This window comes from Ambystoma mexicanum, chromosome 14, assembly GCF_040938575.1.
Source record: "Ambystoma mexicanum isolate Mex_15411 chromosome 14, UKY_AmexF1_1, whole genome shotgun sequence".
In the NCBI taxonomy this organism is placed as follows: domain Eukaryota; kingdom Metazoa; phylum Chordata; class Amphibia; order Caudata; family Ambystomatidae; genus Ambystoma; species Ambystoma mexicanum.
Genome location: NC_090940.1, coordinates 396945260 through 396965276, shown reverse-complemented (window position 1 = coordinate 396965276; position 20017 = coordinate 396945260). Strand labels below are relative to the sequence as shown.

At 46.4% G+C, this 20017-nt stretch overlaps 1 protein-coding gene across 6 annotated transcripts in view; it reads left to right on the top strand.

The window, feature by feature from the left end:
- Nucleotides 1-20017, top strand: part of PAK6 (p21 (RAC1) activated kinase 6) — a 939585-nt gene that overhangs the window by 835070 nt on the left and 84498 nt on the right. For all 6 annotated transcript variants that reach the window (XM_069637521.1, XM_069637525.1, XM_069637520.1 and 3 more), the window contains 2 exons: nucleotides 3659-3785; nucleotides 5001-5126. In XM_069637521.1, the coding sequence (XP_069493622.1) occupies nucleotides 3659-3785; nucleotides 5001-5126 (253 nt within the window). The remainder of the gene's footprint in view (nucleotides 1-3658; nucleotides 3786-5000; nucleotides 5127-20017) is intronic.

Here is a 20017-nt window from a genome sequence, read left to right as displayed (position 1 = left end):
TTTCTTCGGCTGGAAACTCCCTCTGGAACAGCCTCCCCGCCGCTCTGAAACTGGAGGAGAACCATCTTTGGTTCTGGAAGCACCTCAAGTCCTTCCTCTTTGCTTCCGCCTTCTCTCTTCCTCTCCCCTGATGTTCTCTGTCTGTTTCTGCACTAGGCACCTTGCTACCCTCTGAATTCGGGCCCAGGCCCCTGCCTACCAAGTTGCATACCCGCACTGCCCCCTGGCAACCCTTGCACTTGGGTCTGTATCTGAAACCCTACAGTCCCTTATCTGCCCTTATTGGACACCTGCTGTCTGCGCTTTACTCTTTCACTTACCACCTGCTGGCCGCACTACTTGATTGATCCCGTGTTCAGCACTTTCCACTCCTCCCTTGCCCCTTGCACTTTCCCATTTCCCTCTCCCCTGCACTTGCGCAATCTCAATGTCACTGTGCCTAGGAGATCGTTGTCTTGTCCTCCCTTGTTCCCCACCATTACCTTGTTGCGCCTTGAAACACTTGTGTATGGGCGCGCTATAAATAAAATATATCATATATCATCCCCACAGGGGGAGTCTCTCCCGGTGAGGTCCCGATTGCCTCCACCCCTAGGGAGGGTGTTGCGACACGGTCTCACCTCCACTGCCTCACATCACAATTCCTGCTAAATGACATACAGGTTTCATATCGTAACAGACTCAGAAAGTGACATCTGATGCCTTACCCATTGGACTCCAGACCAGAGTTGCCATCAGTGATAATACTCTCCGGTTGCTCTTTCTGTAATATTGTGGAAAGTACATGGTGGAAACCTATTACTCTTTAAACCGTCATGTTATAAGCCAATGGAAGACATTGGGCCTCATTACGAGGTGGGCGGTAAGGGATTACCAGCACCGGGAAGGGTACCGGTGCCGGTAATCCCTTACCGCCCTACTACGAGTTCCCTTTGCGGGTCCTTCCATAACGCCTGCTAAAAGCAGGCGTTAAGGACGGGACCCGCAAAGGGACTTTAGTGCTAATGACGGTACCGTAATCTTCGGTACCGTTATTAGCGCATTCCCATTGAGCCCTATGGGGGCTCAAATGGGAATGGAGAAGGGCCCTGGTGAATGGGGAATTACAAGTCCCTCCAACCTTGGAATGGGCCGGTAATAGCTCCATTCACCAGGGCGGAGTCGCTACGAGTTTGGAGGTATTCATGGCGCTATTAACGCCATGATTACCTCCAAACTTGTAATGAGGCCCACTGAGATGGAGGATCAATACAAATGTTTATGAAGATGGCCCTAACTTGCTGATGGGATCTGCTGTGTTCTCTTCTCAGATTCCTCTATAAATACTGAAAATACTTTGTCGGTGATGTTAATAAATGTTTTAAATAACTCCTTAGTCTTGACCCAGTGGCAATTATTGTGCCTACAAGCAGATAATAAGGCTGGCAATGTTATCCTCAGTTGGCTACCCAAAGGATTATACCATTGCTAGAACCATGTCGAATGACATCCCGACTCTGTAGCAAATCAAGACTATTGATACAACTTGTCATTATATAAACATTTTTATCAAAATAATTACAAAAAGACAGAGTCGAAAACCACTGACAATATCCCCTGCCTGGCTGTGTCCCACCACTGTTTGGCTGTATGATGTGCAATCCAGGGGCAGTATGGAATGGATCCCCGAGTCCTGCCACCTTCTGGGTGCAGGGGACCCCCTCACATTGGATCTACTCGTACTACTGGCCCTTTAAAGGATTCCATAGGGAGGTTAAAATGACCACTGCAGCCCACATATAGGCGAAGCTTTAGTAATATGGTAGTGATGAAAAAGTGTGAATAACCAACTTGCTGTTACAGTATGACTTCTTACTCGAGGGTGCTGCAGAGCAGGGACAACTCACTGAACAATTGCTGGCTCCACTGCTGCTCCTTCTTAAATGTAATGTGTGTGTTTCATAATGCATGCATGCAGCTGAAAGTTTCAAGATGGTGGACCAATCTATTAAAGGATTAGTCTATGGAGCAAAGTACCTGGTGGGAAAACTGGCAAACACCCTGCACTCTTACCACATAGCCAATCAGAGACGAGAAACTATTACCAAGCACACCTTCAAATCCTAGAGATAAGCCAGACTGAGGTGGTAGGAATAAAACCCTATAAACATCATGGCAGAGCTACAGAGTCAGTAAGTGTTTGGAGTAACTGAGTGCCAAGGTGTGGCGAAAAACTGAAGGTGCAGGAGGGGGTGGCGCAGAGAGAGCTGAAAATACTGGTATAGAGCATCGAGAGCACAGGAAAGGATGGTGGAGGATAACAGCAATTAGGCGGGAGAGAACAGAAGTTTGTTGAAGGAGAGCATCAACGAGGAAGGGGCAACACAGATATGGTTGGTGGAGGAGAACATCAAGGAGGAGGGGGGGGAAGTACAGAAGGGGGTGAACAATAACGATTAGGGGTAGAGAAGGCTAAGAGAATAGAATCATTGAAAGGAGGTGAAGAGCAGGGAAGATGAGAGGGAACCAATAAGCCTGGTGAAGGTCGAAAGACCGTGCAAGAGAGAACTACACTATTAGGAAGAAAGGAGGAGGGCTGTTAGTTCGAGGAAAAGAAAAGGAATGTGGAAGAGGCAATGGCAGTTCCCTGGAGGCAGAGAGCTAGCAACGGCCACAGTAGGACAGTCTGTCAATAAATTGCCTGCGAAAAGTGAGAGGCGGTATGAGCTCTATGGCGGAACATAAAGGTGGTCAGCTAAAAAGCCTGATGAACAGAGGTGAAACCTAGGTACAGGTTCCAATGAGCAAGTGAGAATCAGTCTGGAGAAGTGGAATGGAAGTCTCTCTTGGGTAACTGGATCAGGCACCTGATACAGGGAAGCAAACTAGGACCTACCAGGCGCCTAGAGAGCCTCCTGGCGTACCTCACCTCTGTAACACTCCGTGCACCTTACTACAAAAAAGCTAGGAACTGAAACAAGTGATTGCTTTACCTGAGAGACTCGGCCCAACCTCTGGCCACAGGGAGAGGCCCACCAAGGACCAGAGCATCATCCACCCAAGAAGCATTGTGCACAAGAAACTAAATGACACCAGGGAGAGACCGAGACAGAGCTGGAGAGAGACTGCGAGAGAGAGACAGGCCGTTTCATATCATGGACATTTGGGAGCTAAAGAAAGAACTGGCTTGTCAATTCACCTATAGCTTTTTTCCATCTTGTTGCATCTGGGCAGATGGAGAGTCTCACCTAGGGACCCTATAGCTAGTGAGAAAGTCTACTGCGGTTACATAGGAGTCTGACAAGCTTTATCACGCAGACTCCACGTCACCTGGGAGAGACTTTTATTTTCGATAAAAAAATACCTGAACCACAGACTTGTCTGAGCCCTAGAGAAGAATGTTATTAGGGGGGTCTGCACTTAGGCCAGTTTTTTTTCAATTTTTGAACCCTTTAGGAAATCCGTTATCATATCATATACCCGTTTGTTGTAAAACGTCACTTAAAGATCAATTTCTTTTTAAAAAGTAGTGTGTTTTGCATGTGTCTTTATGACGCTGCCTAATTTAAAATATATTTCCAACTATGGAGAGGGTGCTGCATGTTTGCAATGTTTGCACATTAAACTGTTGGCAGTAAAGCTTAACGTGATGCCAGTGTTTCTGCCCCTTTCTTTTCAGACTGAATGAAGAGCAAATTGCCACTGTGTGCGAGTCTGTGTTGCAAGCGTTGGCTTATCTTCATTCCCAAGGGGTGATTCACAGAGACATCAAGAGTGACTCCATTCTCCTCACGCTTGATGGGAGGGTAGGTTAATCCACGAGATTGCTTTTGTATTTTTTTCATTTTACAATTGCTGTGCATAAAGTAGCTTTTCTTCTTCTCACCCTTTAACACATTCCCCATGCTCTCCTATAGAAGGAGCATGAGCAAGGTACTTCGATGGGTCAATGGATCAGTTTTATTTCACAGCCATAGACTATGAACTACTCCCCGGTACATCACAGATATCCAATTTTCTCTCTTACATGTTCATTTGCAAAAGCTGGAATTTTGATATACTATATTCTTTAGTCCTCTTTGTACTCTAAAAGTATGTGTATGCTTTGCATCTGATTTAAATACTTGCCAACAGTGGATTTTTATATACTCGCTTCAGAGGTACAAATTTCAATTTGCAAGTTACTAGCCAGCCATAAAAAGATACGTGCCACCTCAATTTTACATATACACACAGCACATCGTTTCTTACTCGCCAAGAGTTAATTATCATTAGCCAATGGCTAGTGGCAAGTCGAGCTTTTGAGCCCTGCTTACTTTGTATTTTCTCTCTTGCATTAAAATGTAAAACATTTTTGAGCCCTCTGTCTCTACCTTTCTTCCTTTTAATTGTTTATCTTCCATCTTCTTTATCTTATTCTCTCTTCTTTCACCTTCACCACTTCTTCTCATCATCCCCCCTTTCCATCCCATTTCGGTCATACTTTAGATCCCCCTTGGTTTTCCATGTTTCCCTTCTTTTCCCATTTCTCTTTCGTGCGATCCCTTCTTCCCTCCCCTTTCCCCTCTACAGTTTTTCTTACCCTCCCTGTACCCCTCTTCCGTCTTTCTCCACCTTTTTATTCCCAGGACCCCAACTTCATCACCCTTTTAATTTAATCTTCTTCCCAGTGCCTACCTCTGTGTGTTAATGAGCAAAATATATATTTCATCACTTTGCATCTTCCCTACCATTCTACCAGGCCGTTGCTGCAGAAAGTGAAGCAAAAGAACAACACAAATGTCAAATTCATTTCATTGCAAAATGACTAGACGCCAGTATTTTGTAGTTTTATGCTACCTCTAGTACTGGTAGTTCACATACTATAATCCCTCATAAAATTAAAATGCTACCGCTCATTATAGCCACACAAATGTATAACTCTATCATTTTCTGTGACGCTCCGTGTGTGCTGCTACCCAAACCCAATTACGCATCTGTCATATATATTCAGTGTTTATATCGGCGTGTGTTTTTTACAGGTGAAGCTTTCAGATTTTGGGTTTTGTGCTCAAATAAGCAAAGATGTTCCAAAAAGGAAATCGTTAGTGGGCACGCCGTACTGGATGGCTCCCGAAGTGATCACGAGATCGCCATACAGCACTGAGGTAATGTACTTTCCTTGTGTGTGTTGAAGGTGTAGGTGACTTCCTTTTAATTCGTAGATCAATGTGTAGTATTTTATTGCCGGGCACATGAATAATCTTGACTGTGTATATTCCAAAGAGGATGATTTATGCTTCTGATTTCTAAATCATAAACTCCACTTTCTTAGAACTAAATTGTTTAGTTAACATGGAAAGGCTTTCTCTATAGCTACTGGCAATCGGTGGAAGTAACAGACCACCCATACACAAAGTAAATGAGCTATAACAGAGGGTGAGGCTAGTGCTGTAGGAAAAATAGTAGTATAATTAACTGATTAAGTCTACTTTCTAAAGTTGAGTATCTGTGCTCCCTTAATCCCAAACATTTCTACCCGGTAGGAATCAGTCTAGGAATATATGCAACCCCCTGCCGTCTGAGTAGGGTAGTTCTCCGACTTTGCTTAATTCTTTATTAAAATAAACCGATATCCCTGGCTTGGGTTTCCCGAAACCTCATATTTTCCTCTGACTAGTTGCAGCATTCAGGTAGCGTTAGGACAAAATCCTACAGCATCTAAGTTCAAATGAAATAACTAAAAGTTGGAAGAATTCTTAAGGAAAAGGTGCATGGATTGGGAGGGCAAGGCCTTCTTTAAGAGGACCTATGTCCTGAATCCAATGTCCAGTCCCTATGCTACTTCACAAGCTCTTGACGCATCCACACACTGTTCAGTGTCCTTCAGATGACTCGGTTGTTTCGTAGATTTAAATGCACTAGCACACCTTTTTTAATTGCCAGACACCCCAATGTATAGTAGATTTCTGGGATTCTGTTGGCTTTTTGCCTTCCTACTGAGGCAAGAACGATTCTATCAGCCCTCATGTCCCAGGGGCCTCTTAATGCTTTAGCAATGCAAGATGTCTAGCTACCCCAGTTGTCTTTGGCATTGTTTCGGTTTCCCTCATCCCCACCTAGGAATACATCACAATTAAGTAGCTGCAAAGTTTCATTAGTTGGCGCAGGTACATTTTCAGCTACTAGCAGCAGGTGTCCCAGAGCACCCAGTAGGCTACTCTCCAGGTTCTCCTTATCATTATATATCTCCTGCCAGTCTTTGGGGGAAGGCTTCAACCAGGTACTTTATTCTAGCCTTTCCTCTAAGCCTTGTCTATTCTACCTTGTGGCTCACTTATCTCAGCCGCCTGCTGCTCTCTGTTCTCTGGAGGTATGTGGCTTATCTGGCCTGGCCCCCTACGGTTAAAACATGGGCATTACAGGAACACGTCACTCCCTACCATTTGTACTTTACAATAGGCACAAAGCATATACAGCAATGTGCACGTGCCCTTGATGCATCTAAGCACCAATGCTTTTCTCCTCTCCTCAATTCATTAATTATTGGATAGACAGGAGGCTTCACTTCTGTTCATTGTTTTACATCGTGTGAGTTTCCTCCCAATGAAGTAGTACTACATTTGAGTAACAATGGGTTTCATTACGAGTTTGGCTGTAATTCGGCAGTAAATCCACTTAATTGCCAAAATCATTTTACGTTATTGACACTCGGCCCCATGGGCTTACCGCGCTTCACAAACGGTGGCAAGGACACCATGGGCAATCTGCTGGAATTACAACCACTTTTTTTTACCACTACGCTGATCTTGTCATGAGGCCCACATGTGTTGGCACAGAGTAAACCACAAGTGCTTGACATAAGTCAATTTACCAACAATGTATGCAAAATTAAAAAGTAGCTCTTGTTTATTCATCTTTTTATTTTATTATGAGTCAAATTAAATTGAATAACTATATTTTAATTTAAGCAATTCCAGGAAGAGATTTTGACAGTGAATTGACAAATGCCGTTATTGTATTGAACACATTCAGTGTATATTAGTATTGTCTTTGTCTTCTTTTTCTTGTTATATCTGAAAATGGCTGACTAGGGAGGTATACATAGTTGTGTTTTTCTATGTTTAGTTATTCTGCCCTGATGAAGTTACTTAAATGGATGTAACGCATGGCTCAAAACATCTTCTGCAGCATCACTGCTTGCCTTGTATTTCCCTACATTATGGAATACATAAAACTATCCTGCACCTTGGCTGAATGCCAGACTTTTTTTTTTCTTTTTTCATAAAACGGGATAATATTTTGCTTCATGTCCCCTGCCTGGAGGAACCAGCAACACAACTTCAGAAAGGTGTGTGATCCCGTAGAAGGAAGAAATAGAAAATATTTTTTTGAGTTTTATAAGGTGCCAGCAGTCATATAGTTGTTCCTCCAAAGCAAAGGGAACAGGGATTGGTAAAACATAGGAGGCATAGAAGATATTTGCATGTGTTAATGCTAAAGGAAGAGCATAGGAGAAGAGCAAGTCTAATAAGTACAAGGCGCAGGTAAGGCAACAAGTAGATTGTGCATAGTATGAGAATGAGGATTATCCTTAGTGCAGCAGTCATACTGAAGGTAGAAGTGTAAACCAGGGACGAGTATAACCCACAAACATACAGTTCAAGCTGCAAACATATGTAGGATCAGTAATTTAAGTCAAACCGTTTTTCCTGAATAGAAAGGTTTAAAGTTTCATCCAGGACTGAAGGTGATTGGCAACCAACTCAATGGAGGCAGTGTGATTGTTCCAGAAAGTGGCATTGTCCCTTGTTCTGCCACCCAGCTTCTTCCTTCGGCAGATCTCTGTGGCCTACATTGTAGGTATTTCATAAGCTTATGATTACGATGAAAAGGAGCCTTGTTTCAATAATCTTTTTCCAGAAGCACAGAACTGTGAAATTGATAAGTATCTTATCCAGAAGTCAATTTAAGGCGAGCAGAGAGCTGGTATGACATGGGCCAAGGTTTTAAGGTGAAGGATTCATCTTGCAACCTTGTTCTGTATGGTGTAGAGATGTAGGGTAAGATTTTTGGGGAGATGATTCAGAAGGACGACACTGCAATAGTCAAAGAGAGACAGAACCCATGCAATGTTGTATGGGGGTCTGAGTCTTATTTAGAAGTGAAAGTAAGCGTGTCAGGACATACAGTTGGAAGGGAGATTTCTTTGTGAGATTGTGGACATGTGGCACAAAAGACAGGAGGCTATGAAGGAGAACCCCAAGATGTTCAGCTCCAGATTTTGAGGTTTGGAGGAACTCTACATAACGAAGGCCAAGTGGAGGGAAGAGCAGGAGAGATGGTAGTAATGAAGTAGATAGGCAGAGGCAATTTTCCATCCACCGGTCATGGATCTGGGGAAGGTAGCTCAGAACCTGGTGATGAACAGGACACTAGAAACCCCCCTGAAGGTGCTGGTGGACAATGCAGAGAGACCCCATAGCTTTCTTGAGGAATTGAAAGCCACAGTGCCCAACTCTGTATCATCATTTCAGATACCTCCAATCATATTTCATTGGTGTCTAGCAGAGGAAGTACCCTACTTAGTCTTCACAAACTTTAAATGAGTCGAAGAGTTTGAGAGGTGAGCCCAAGATTGATGGGGAACATTACATAGCACCTATGCCAACAGGTCAACTACAGGTAGCTTATCAGGTATTCAACTCAGATATAAACAACTCCATTTGCTGGAATAAAATAGGACATTTTAGAGACAATGTGCCAAAGCCCCAAGATCTATCAATATTAACTGAATGGCCTAGGCTTCTATCCACAGAGACACCCTCACCCAACAACTACCAGTTAGATTTTAAGATGTAGTGAGTAAGTAGCTGGGAGGGAAGACTTCAGAGGCTTTAAAGACTAAACCGTTTCCCCAAAGGACCTACCTTCCTCTGCTTTCAGTGACATGAGCCTCCATCTGCAAATCACTGGCTGGAGGTGCAAAATACAAAATCCCAGCTTCAAAGGGATTGTGTCCTCCGACGTATTCCTCATCTTAGATATCTCCTTCCAGCTCTGCTGGCCTCGGAAATTTTTTTCTCTAGAGGGCGCTGCGCGTCGACGTCCTCCGAGTCGATGTCCCTCGACAGCCGCCGTATCGACGTCGACGTCATCCTGCCTATAAAGGCCGCGCGCAGCGTCCGTTGCTCAGTTCCGTTTTTCCGCGCTTACTCAGTGCCTCGGAATACCGTTGCTCAGTTCTTGTCAGATTAATCTTATTTACCTCGAGTTATTCGATCCGTACTCGATGGCTTCCTCGTCGGAACCGATAACTCCTCGATCCGGCTTCAAAAAATGCCGAGATTGTGGGAAAAAGATGTCGCTGACTGACCCTCACAGAGTTTGTCTGTGGTGTTTGGGAGCTGAACATCATTGTTCGGAGTGCGAGGACTGTATGTCCATGACAGCTAAAGCCCTGAAGGAGCGTAGGGGGAAGCTGGAGAAAGGTAAGACTTTTAAAGCTTCTTCTTCGTCGACGAAGTCGAGACATTCGTCTCCTTGTCACCATTCGCGCTCCAGGTCTCGGAGTGGGTCCCATCACTCCTCGAGATCGAAGCACTCGAAGAGGAGACGTCGAAGATCCCCTTCTCCGTCTTCATCTTCCTCTGTTTCGCCAAAAAGAATCCCTTGCCCCACGAAACATAGTTCCCGGGCTGAATGGGAGGAAATCCGCAAAAATATGATGAGCGTCTTCGAGAAAGCGGCCTCGACCCCCTCGAAGACTGCCGAGAGCGATGCTCTGGTCGAAAGACCCAAAGGTCAAAAACGCCGCGAGTCGCAGTACCCGGCGAAGGAAACCTCTCGAGCGCGTCTCGAACCCTCGAGTAGGACTATGACCTCCAAACCTTCCTCGAAGGTTCCGTCGATGCCGTCGACGAGGGTTCAGTCGATGCCGAGATCGGTGTCTTCGACGCCGTTGTCGAAGAAACCTTCGACACACGGGTCTGTCGACTCGACGCCAGCTTCGACACCGGCGTCGACGCCAAGAAAAGTCACGGTCACGACACACCCAGTGACTATCCCCAGGTCCTCGATGGCGATGGCTTCGAGATTGTCGAGTAGAATCCCAATTCTGTCGAGGTCATCGAAGCCTCCGCCTTTGTTTTCGACGCCACGCTCGAAGCCTTCGGCGTCGACGACATCGACGTTTTCGAGGCCGATAATGACAAGCTCGGCACCCTCTGCCCTGGAAATGGGATTTACTTCCTTTATGAGTTCAGAACAATTGAGAACTATGTCCTCAACTTTGGAAGAGGGTGAATTGTCTGAACAGGAAGACACATTTGAGTTGCAGGGACCTGTAACCCCAATTAGAGAGGAATTTTCCTCTGAAGAACGCAGGTTAAAGGATCTTCATGATTCCTTACATGAGGCAAGTGGGTTAGACACTTCCCCTGAGGTGGAGTTTGCTAGGCCAGACCCGGGGGAGCATGCTGAAACCCCCTATAGAGCCTTAATGGCCAGGATCACAGAGTTCATGGGGTGGTCTGCACCTTCACAATCTTTCCAACAAGATGACCTCACGGATATTCTTGACAAAGGCCCACAGGAGGATCCTGTGGTGCCTTTTCATAAAGCTCTTCAGAGGAAGGTCATGACAAACTGGGAAACCCCAGATGTCGTACCAGCAGTATATAAAAAACTGTCTACTAAGTACAGGGTATCCTCTACAGACCCGGAGTTTTTATCTAAACACCCATCCCCAGAAAGTCTGGTGGTACAGGCAGCATCCTCTACTGATGTCAAGACGGCTTATCCTACCGTCCCACAGGACAGGGACGATAAAAAATATGATGCTATGGCAAAGAAAGTCTTTTCAGCATGTAGCATGGCGTTAAAATCTGTTAATGCTACTTGCACCCTTGCTAGGTTCAGTCATACACTTTGGGAGTGTGCTTCTACAGCGGCTGACTGCATCCCGGAGGGAGAAGAAAGGGATGCGTTCCTGAATATTATACAGGACGGTAAAGACGCTATGTGCGAATCCCTCCAGACGGGCATTGATTCGGCTGACAGTATCAGCAGAGCAATGGCGGCAAGTACATCAACCAGGAGATTTGCTTGGTTGAGAAGTCTGGTTTTGCCCCAGATGTGCAAGCCAGGCTCTTGAACATGCCATTCGATGGCTCTTCTTTGTTCGGGAAAAAGGCGGATGACAGTTTAGAAAAACTGCAAACTTCAAAAGCAGCAGCAAAATCCCTAGGAGCTGCAATCCGTCAAACTCCTTTTCGTCCTACAGGAACCTCTGCGAGGGGCAAGTCCTTTCGCTTCTACTCCGCATTCGGAAGAGGTAGAGGACGACCGGCTCAAAGGGGACAAAGAAGAACTACCCGAGGTGGACGGGGTAGATATTCAAAAGCCGCAGCAACAGCAGGTGCCTCTTTACCATCGGCATCTGCATCAGCCGCCCCAAAACCACTCTGAGGACTTCCCTCACAGGACACCTGTAGGAGGCAGGTTGACTCAACATCTGGCGGTATGGCAGGTTATCACGTCAGATGCTTGGGCATTGGGAACAGTTGCCCAAGGTTACTGCCTGCCTTTCCTACGTATACCTCAGAGTAATCCACCGGGGATCAGCTCTCAGAAAGCTCCAGATCCGCTCCTCTTGCAGGAAATTTTGGACCTGCTAGAGAAAGGTGCCATAGAACCGGTACCTGCAGCGGAGAGGAACAAGGGCTGGTACTCCCCTTACTTTCTCATTCCAAAGAAAGACGGAGGACTGAGACCCATCTTGGACTTGCGAGAATTGAACAAATTCCTCAGAAAAGACAAATTCAAGATGGTCACTCTTTCTCAGATCCTCCAGGCCCTTCAGTTCCAGGACTGGTTGGTATCTCTGGACCTTCAGGACGCTTATTTCCATGTGCCTATCCATCTCAAACACAGGAAATACCTGAGGTTCGCAATTGGCAACTCTCACTATCAATTTCGAGTGCTGCCATTTGGGCTGACCTCCGCCCCGAGGGTCTTCACCAAGTTAATGTCGGTATTGGCAGCAAGTCTAAAGAGGGAAGGGATTCACGTCTACCCCTACCTGGACGATTGGTTGATCAGGGCTGTTTCTTCGGAACAAGCTCAGATCCAACTAAATCACGTGTGCCACTCCCTTCACAGACTGGGCTTCTCCCTCAATTTAAAGAAGTCACAAATGATACCATCGCAGAAACTCCAGTTCATAGGAGCGATCCTGGACACTTCCCTGGGAAAAGCCTCGCCACCAGAGGTGAGGGCTCAAGATATTCTACAGATGGTTACCAAGTTTCAACATGCCCAACGTCTCCCAGCCTTCGACTTTTTGAGGTTGCTAGGCCTCATGGCATCCTGCATTTTCCTAGTGCCAGAGGCTCGCCTGAGAATGAGATCCCTCCAGTGGGCACTGAGGACTCAGTGGTCACAATTCTCAGGGAGAATGACAGATCTTCTTCAGGTTCCCGACAGAGTAGCTCGAGACCTTCAGTGGTGGGCCTGTCAAGAGAACATTCTGAAAGGAGAACATTTTTGGCAACCCTGGCCGGAGATAACAGTAGTCACGGATGCCTCACTCACGGGGTGGGGAGCCCACGCCAAGGACTTGACCATCAGCGGTCGTTGGTCTCCATCGGAGTCCAGACTACATATCAACCTGTTAGAGCTGAGAGCCATCAGACTTGCGCTGAAGGCGTTCCTGCCAGCTGTACAAGGGAAAAACGTCCTGATAATGACGGACAACACAGTGGCCATGCATTACCTCAACAAAAGAGGAGGCGTAGGATCACTACCCCTGTGCAGAGAGGCGATGCAGCTCTGGTTTTGGGCAATCCAAGAAGGAATCTCTCTATCGGCAGTTCACCTAGCCGGAGAGAAGAACTTGACAGCGGACGCTCTGAGCAGGCAGAACACAGTCTCCCACGAGTGGGAACTAGCTCAGGAAGTCCTTCAAGAGATCTTCGCCCTTTGGGGAACCCCTCAGGTGGATCTGTTCGCCACCAGCGTCAACAGGAAATGCGATCTGTTCTGCTCAAGGGAATTTCCCCCGAGAGGAGCTCTGGGAGACGCGTTCATGGTGGACTGGGAGTTTCCGCTTCTGTACGCGTTCCCACCGGTCCCTGTCATTCCTCAAATGATCAGGAGGTTGAGAAGATTCCGGAGAACCATGATCCTAATTGCCCCGGATTGGGCCAGGAGAACGTGGTACCCGGACCTTTTAGACTTGTCCATCTGCCCTCCAATTCGACTTCCACTCAGAGAGAACCTACTCTCACAGAAGGGAGGTCAGGTTCTCCATCCAGACATCAAAACCCTCAACCTTCACGCTTGGCTTCTGAAAGGTTGAGGTACAAGGATTGGGACCTCCCTGATGATGTTATGGAGGTGTTGCTTTCGGCAAGGAGGCCAGCAGCAAAGTCTTTATACCGCTGCCGTTGGAACAGATTTTGCAGCTGGTGTAGAGAACAGAATATTGACCCTTTTTCATGTGGTACACCAATGGTTTTGTCCTTCCTTCTATATTTGGCGAATTCAGGCCTTCAAGTTGGCCCCATTAAGGGCTATCTCGCAGCGCTATCCATCTTTAAGCGCACTGCGGAAGAACCATCCTATTTCAAATTACCCTTGGTAATACAGTTTCTAAAGGGGTTAACTAATGTTTATCCCCCAAGACCATTCCAAGTTCCCCTATGGGATTTAAACTTAGTACTATCTTTCCTGATGGGCACACCTTTCGAACCTCTCCATTCTTGTTCGTTAAGATTCCTTACCCTTAAAACTGTTTTATTAATAGCACTTACATCTGCTAGAAGGGTGAGCGAATAACAAGCTCTTTCTTGTAAACCCCCTCACACAATATTTCACAAAGACAAAGTTGTCCTGCAAGTGAAGCCTAATTTCCTCCCAAAGGTGGTTTCGGAATTCCATATCACTCAGAAGATTACCCTACCATCTTTCTATCCTCCTCCTCATCCGGGGAAAGACGAAGAGAGGTTACACAGGCTAGACCCTAGAAGGGCTTTAAGTTTTTACATCAGTAGACTAGCCAGGATAAGACGGGCAGACCAGCTGTTTGTAGGTTACAGAGGTCACAAGCTGGGGTTACCAAGAACTAAGCAGACCATTTCCAGATGGATCATTCTAGCCATTCTGGAATGTTATAAACTGGCAGGGAAAGAGCCCCCTCAAAACCTTACGGCTCATTCGACCAGAGGTATTGCAGCTTCATCGGCCCTCAAAAGAAGTGTGCCGGTTAAAGACATCTGTGCGGCCGCTACATGGTCGTCTGTCCATACCTTTACACGATTTTACAACTTGGATTCCTCCTCCAGTCAAGAGACTAGGTTTGGAAGGGCTGTACTGCATTCTATTCATCAATAGAAGACAGCATGAAATCAGTACTCCCTCCTCCTATAATAGAATACTGCTATGGGAGCCTATCTAAGATGAGGAATACGTCGGAGGACACAATCCCTTCGAAGAACAAGTTACTTCTTACCTTGTAAGGTTCTTTCGACGGGATGTTCCTCCGACGTATTCCTCATCGACCCTCCCATCCATCCCCGCAGTTCTACTTCCCTTGTTGTTGCAGCTTACGCTCCTTCAGGGTGATTAGTCTAGTCCAGAAAGAATTATTGTGGGCTACAAAACGGAACTGAGCAACGGACGCTGCGCGCGGCCTTTATAGGCAGGATGACGTCGACGTCGATACGGCGGCTGTCGAGGGACATCGACTCGGAGGACGTCGACGCGCAGCGCCCTCTAGAGAAAAATGTTTCCGAGGCCTGCAGAGCTGGAAGGAGATATCTAAGATGAGGAATACGTCGGAGGAACATCCCGTCGAAAGAACGTTACAAGGTAAGAAGTAACTTGTTCTTCTGCTGTAGAAGTACCCTGACCCTGCTAACAGGGTTCCATGTGTCACCTGGGAAAAGTAACCAGGTATTGTATTTTATGGTTTATTTATATAGTGCCTATACACATGCTAGTGTTTCAAAGCGCTCAAGGTAGGTGACTTTCTTTTCCTACCCCTAAAATACTTTCCCAACGTCCATCTTAGAATTTTTGGGGAAAGTGTTTGATATTAATGATTTTTTCAGAAATGTCACCCCCTGCAGCCATTTCCCAGGAAACTTTATCACTGGACACTGCTTAAGGTGGGTTATAGGAACAGGTTATTGGACCTTGGCACCAAGGTGAGTCTAGCACACCCTTTGCAGAAGATGGGGGCTAGGTTTGGGAAGTCCATCCCCTCACCCCCATTACAAACAGGGCCTCATCACGAGTTTGGCGGTAACCCTTAAATCCGGCGGTCCCGCTATTACCGCCGAATTTAAGGGTCCGCCAAATCAGGGCTTCGGCGGATTTCTCCCCAGCTCTGAGCTGGGGGGAAATCCGTCGAAAATTTGCACTATTACCGCCGGCGGGAAATCCGCCGGCTGTAAGAGCACGAAAATTCCCCATTGAGCCCAATGGGGAATGGGGCATTCCCGAATGGGCTCTGTGGGGAATGGGGAATTCCATTACCGCCCAACTCGTGATGAGGCCCATAGAATGCAGTAAATGCTACTTCCTGCGATAAGGTGAGCCATTTAATCCAACTCTGCCTGGAACTTGCACTAGAAGGGCCCATAGAATCCAGCTTCATGTGACTCAGCAGAGATCCGGAACAGGTAGCTGCCTTCTGACAGCAGAACTCAGAGGGTGGGGAATAAAGGAAAGACTCAAGAATAGCGGAGATGCTAGGTCAGGTGCCCGGGGAAGAATACAAGTTCCCGCTGCAGGTCGGATCACAGAGGAAGAGGCCCACTAAGGCTCACCAGATGGTGGTACATGCTGACCTCATTCTGCCCCATCTAGTATTCTCAGGGAGACCGATCCAGATCACATGTATCCATAGGGATAGGGGAAGTTCTACCGTAGGGTAACTCTCGCCTTGGAAGTTTATGACAAGAGCATGCCATTGGAGGCTACTATTGTGTTTTCACTCCCAGGGACAGTGATGATATGGACAGACTTGTCACTTCCCCTGATGGTTTAATACTGTCCATACTCTTATGAAAAGAACCATCCAGAGTATCTGACCGACCAACAAAAGGCCGCTGTCAAATTCTCTCTTGGTTATGAGAGTAGCGTGCAGCCTGGCCAAGGGATTTCTTTCCCCACCAACTCTAATCAGGGACACACCTGCCATTCCTGAAGACACAATTACCTCCATGAATATGGTTTTTGGGAGAAATCCCTCATCACAATTGCAATGCCTAGACCTGTGGGACAAAAAGAGCGGGTGATCACTGGTAAAGGGGCGGGGGATATGGTGTAATCACGTGAAAGAAGGCTATGGAGAAGGCTTTATCCTCTGTAGTAGTTACAGGGGCGATCCTCCAGAGTCCACCCAGCCTCTCTTCTCGCAAACCTACATAGAGTCCTGCAGTCAATGCTTCACTAAAACCCCCTTTTGTAGCCCACCACGAGGTGCATTATATGGGATGCAGTGAGGGGGCCTCCACAATAAAGTGGCTGGGGTTGTGTTCTCAAAGTGCCTTGCCTTGCTTTAGTGGTTTGTGAAATGGTAACCAAGGAGGTCATGGATCAGGGACCAGGGGCAACTTGAAGTATACCCATGTCTCCACACACACACACAAGCACATATGAGCTTGGCAGGGACTTCTCACAAAGACGTCATAGTCCCAATGTTCCCTTTAAGAAAGTTAATATCATGTTAGAATGACGTGGGTAGAATACCAGTGAAGACTCACATCCTAAAGGACAGAAATTTTAAGGGTGAGATCTTGTGCGGGTAGCTTGCGAACCCAGCGCACAAACCAACATATGCAATTCAAGTGAATTCAAAAGCTCTGTTAGCTCATACATTACTTTGCGGCTTCAGGAAGTTGCAGAAATTAATGTGCAGGAACCGCCAACTGCCAAACACACATGGACTGGGAAGAAGCCTTGGTCCGTGAGTAGTCTGGCGGCAGGGCCAGGTACCTACACCCACAGAAAACACCACTCAGGAAGAAGCTTGGACCAACCCAAGGTCCAGGTTCTGGACTCCACATTACTGAAACCAATCGTTCTTAGACCAACCGCAGGGATGGGGATGGGAGAGTATAAGAGAAACACGGGTAGGCTGGGAGTTTGGAGCTATGGTAGACCAGGAGAAGGAGTGTTTTGGAGCAGCAGAAAATGCTTTGGTGGTGGCTGGGTAAGGTGAAGATGAGTTGGAGAAGATAGCCTGGGAGCAGGAAGGAGGGATGAAGAACATCAAAGAAAGGGAGATGAAAGGCAACTTGGATTTTGGGGAGAGAGATACCCCATAGGGTGGGGCAAGAGATACCTCAGTGGTTAGGAGGAAGAAGACCCAGAAGTGGGGCGAAACAAAACCCTAGAGTGCAAGGTTGGTACTAAAGGGGAGAAACAGTAGGAAAAGGGTAAGGAGACAGATGGGGAACGATCCAGCAAATGTCAGAAGGAAAATACCCCGTAACACTAGGGAGTTGGTAATATCACAGCTAAGAAATGGGAAATGAGGAAGAAATTCCAGGGTGGGGACAATGAACAGAGGGGAGGAAGGCCCCCAAAGGGAAAGACCCCACAGAGATTAAAAAAGAAAGTTAGGAGAGAAACCCTGATAGGCAGAGACAGAAAAGGAAGCTGCTGCCGATACGTCCTACATCTGGCCCACTCCGTAGAGCACAAGGAAGGATGTAGTAGTGAATGAAAGAAGAGTAAGCCCAGAGTGCAAGACTAGTAGGGGACCCAGAAGAGAAGGTTAGGGAGTCTCCAAATAGTTCCAGGGTCAAAAGCAAATGGCCCGCCTTACGTCACCAAAGCCAACCTACTAAAATCAGAATAGAAGCCTGCAATACTGCCCATGGCAGTCCTAGTACTCCTGTTAGTGGTCTCCTCGATTTGGAAAATATCCTGCATCAGTCCTTGGACATCGTTCACCTGGAGTCAATAAGGAACAGACCAGACTAAGAGGACTGCTGAGAAGGAGTTACAAAGCCACCTCGAACTGTGAAAAGATAACCAACCATCATGGATTGCCAGGCTGTGGGACTGGGCATTGAGATTATGTGGCTTTAAAAAGAGTGTTTTACTGTGTACTATTTTTGACCTATGGTGAAGCCATCCACACGTTTGTTTGCCTGTTTTACTCCTTAGAACAAGATATCCTAGTCCATGCCTGAGTAGTTTCCTTTTCTTTTTTTGGTTATAAATAAGGCACCTTTAAAACATTGTTTGTCTATGTGTCATAATTTATCCCCACTCAACTTTGTGACCGTGTAATATTACAAGGGGGAAGAAGCACTCATAGGGAGGAAGATGTAAAATATGCAGTATATCTAGGGACCGTGCTGCTTTTACTTGTGGGTGGTTCACAGGCATATGTGCTGTTTGGGAGCTTTTTTCACTGTAACCCCAAAAGTGAAGACGACTGTCAATGGAGTGCGGCTGGGAGTCCGAGAACAAACTGCTACTCTTGTGCATAGGAAAACAGATTGACTGTGCAAACAGCCAGGGCGGAGGTTAGTCAGTAAACAATATTACTAGCAGAACAAGGGGGTGGAATGCATAACAGCCCAACCACCTTGACGATCCTGCCTTATTCAAAGGTAATGGCCAGTGTATTTGAGCACTTTACCTGCAAATACTTCATCAATAAATCCAGGGGAGGACATGGGCAATTAGAGAATACATAACACCTGAGTCTAGAAAGGAAGGTGTGAGGGGGGACACATCTGGAGATAGGGGAACCTCATGAAGCCCAGACCAGCCAAATGACTTGGGGTTAATAGAGACTAAGACCCATAAATCACACAGCCTATTCAGGTAATCACTACCAGCCTCACAATATAAAACAAGGCCACCAGGGAGGGAGTTAGGTTAACGCTCTAGGAAGTTGGTGTGTTAATAGAGAGGAGTAGTGGGAGGCGGTGAAAGCGAGTGTCTGAGCCCAGTCCCCAAGCAAGATTAGACATGAAGAAGACATTGGTTCCTCGACCATCCTTGGAACTATAGCAATGAAGCCAACATTGGCTAGAGACCATTAGGAAGGAGGAGCATTTTGAGTAGCCCACTTAGAGCTACATCCCAGATCCTGGTAGTTATCATGAGACCATCAGAGTTTAGAGAGGAGAGCTTATGATAGGCTGAGGCTCAGAAGGGTAACTTGGCTTGTTTAGAACTGCAGTCTGAAAAACACCCAGACCAGTGGATGTCATTCCAGCCATTATAAGCTAACAGTATCACTTGGGGCAAGAAGGGATACACCCTGTCTTGCCCCAGTAGGAGTATGTAGTGACCACAACTACAGACCTAAACTGTTAAACCCAACAAAGAAGTGTGCTTGGGTCCTTTACCCTGAGACGGTGAGTGAATTGAAGGACACTTTTAGGGTGCAGCATTGTTTATCTTGGAATATACCTTTGCACTATGTTACTGCTCCACCCTGGCATTGCTAACCATAGTTTTCCTCTTTGTTTTAGTTGGTATACTCTGAAGTATTGCAAGAGTGTATCTCACCCTGATCCTGTTCCTTGTTGCTCAGCGAGGTGAAGCAAACCCTGGGGATGACATTTAGCAATCTACGCAGTATGATTTGCACTTCACCTTGTTAACAAGGTGCTTTTGCCCCTGAGTAAGCCACCCCTTGATCAAAGTATCTAGACGAGCTAGTCCATAATGAACAGGATAGGAGAGTGCCGTTCGTCCAAGCATGAGCTTCTGAAAGCACTAGACAATACTGATGGGTGGTATTAGTCTTAAATTTGTAGCCTCAGAGTTCAGTACAAATATTTGATTGTTGTTAAAAAGTATGAACCATCACCATCAAGATGGAGCACGCTTTTATAGACCAGTGAAGGTAAGAACCAATGTAGATTTTAGCAAATTTTGAACAAGGTTTTGCTCGTTTTTGAGTCTTGTACAGTGTGGTGTGGAGCCTGTGCCTAACTCAGTGACCATTTTGTATTTACACTGTTGGAAGTAAGGTCAGATATAGACACTCCAAAAGTGGTTAAGTCTCCCAGACCGGACA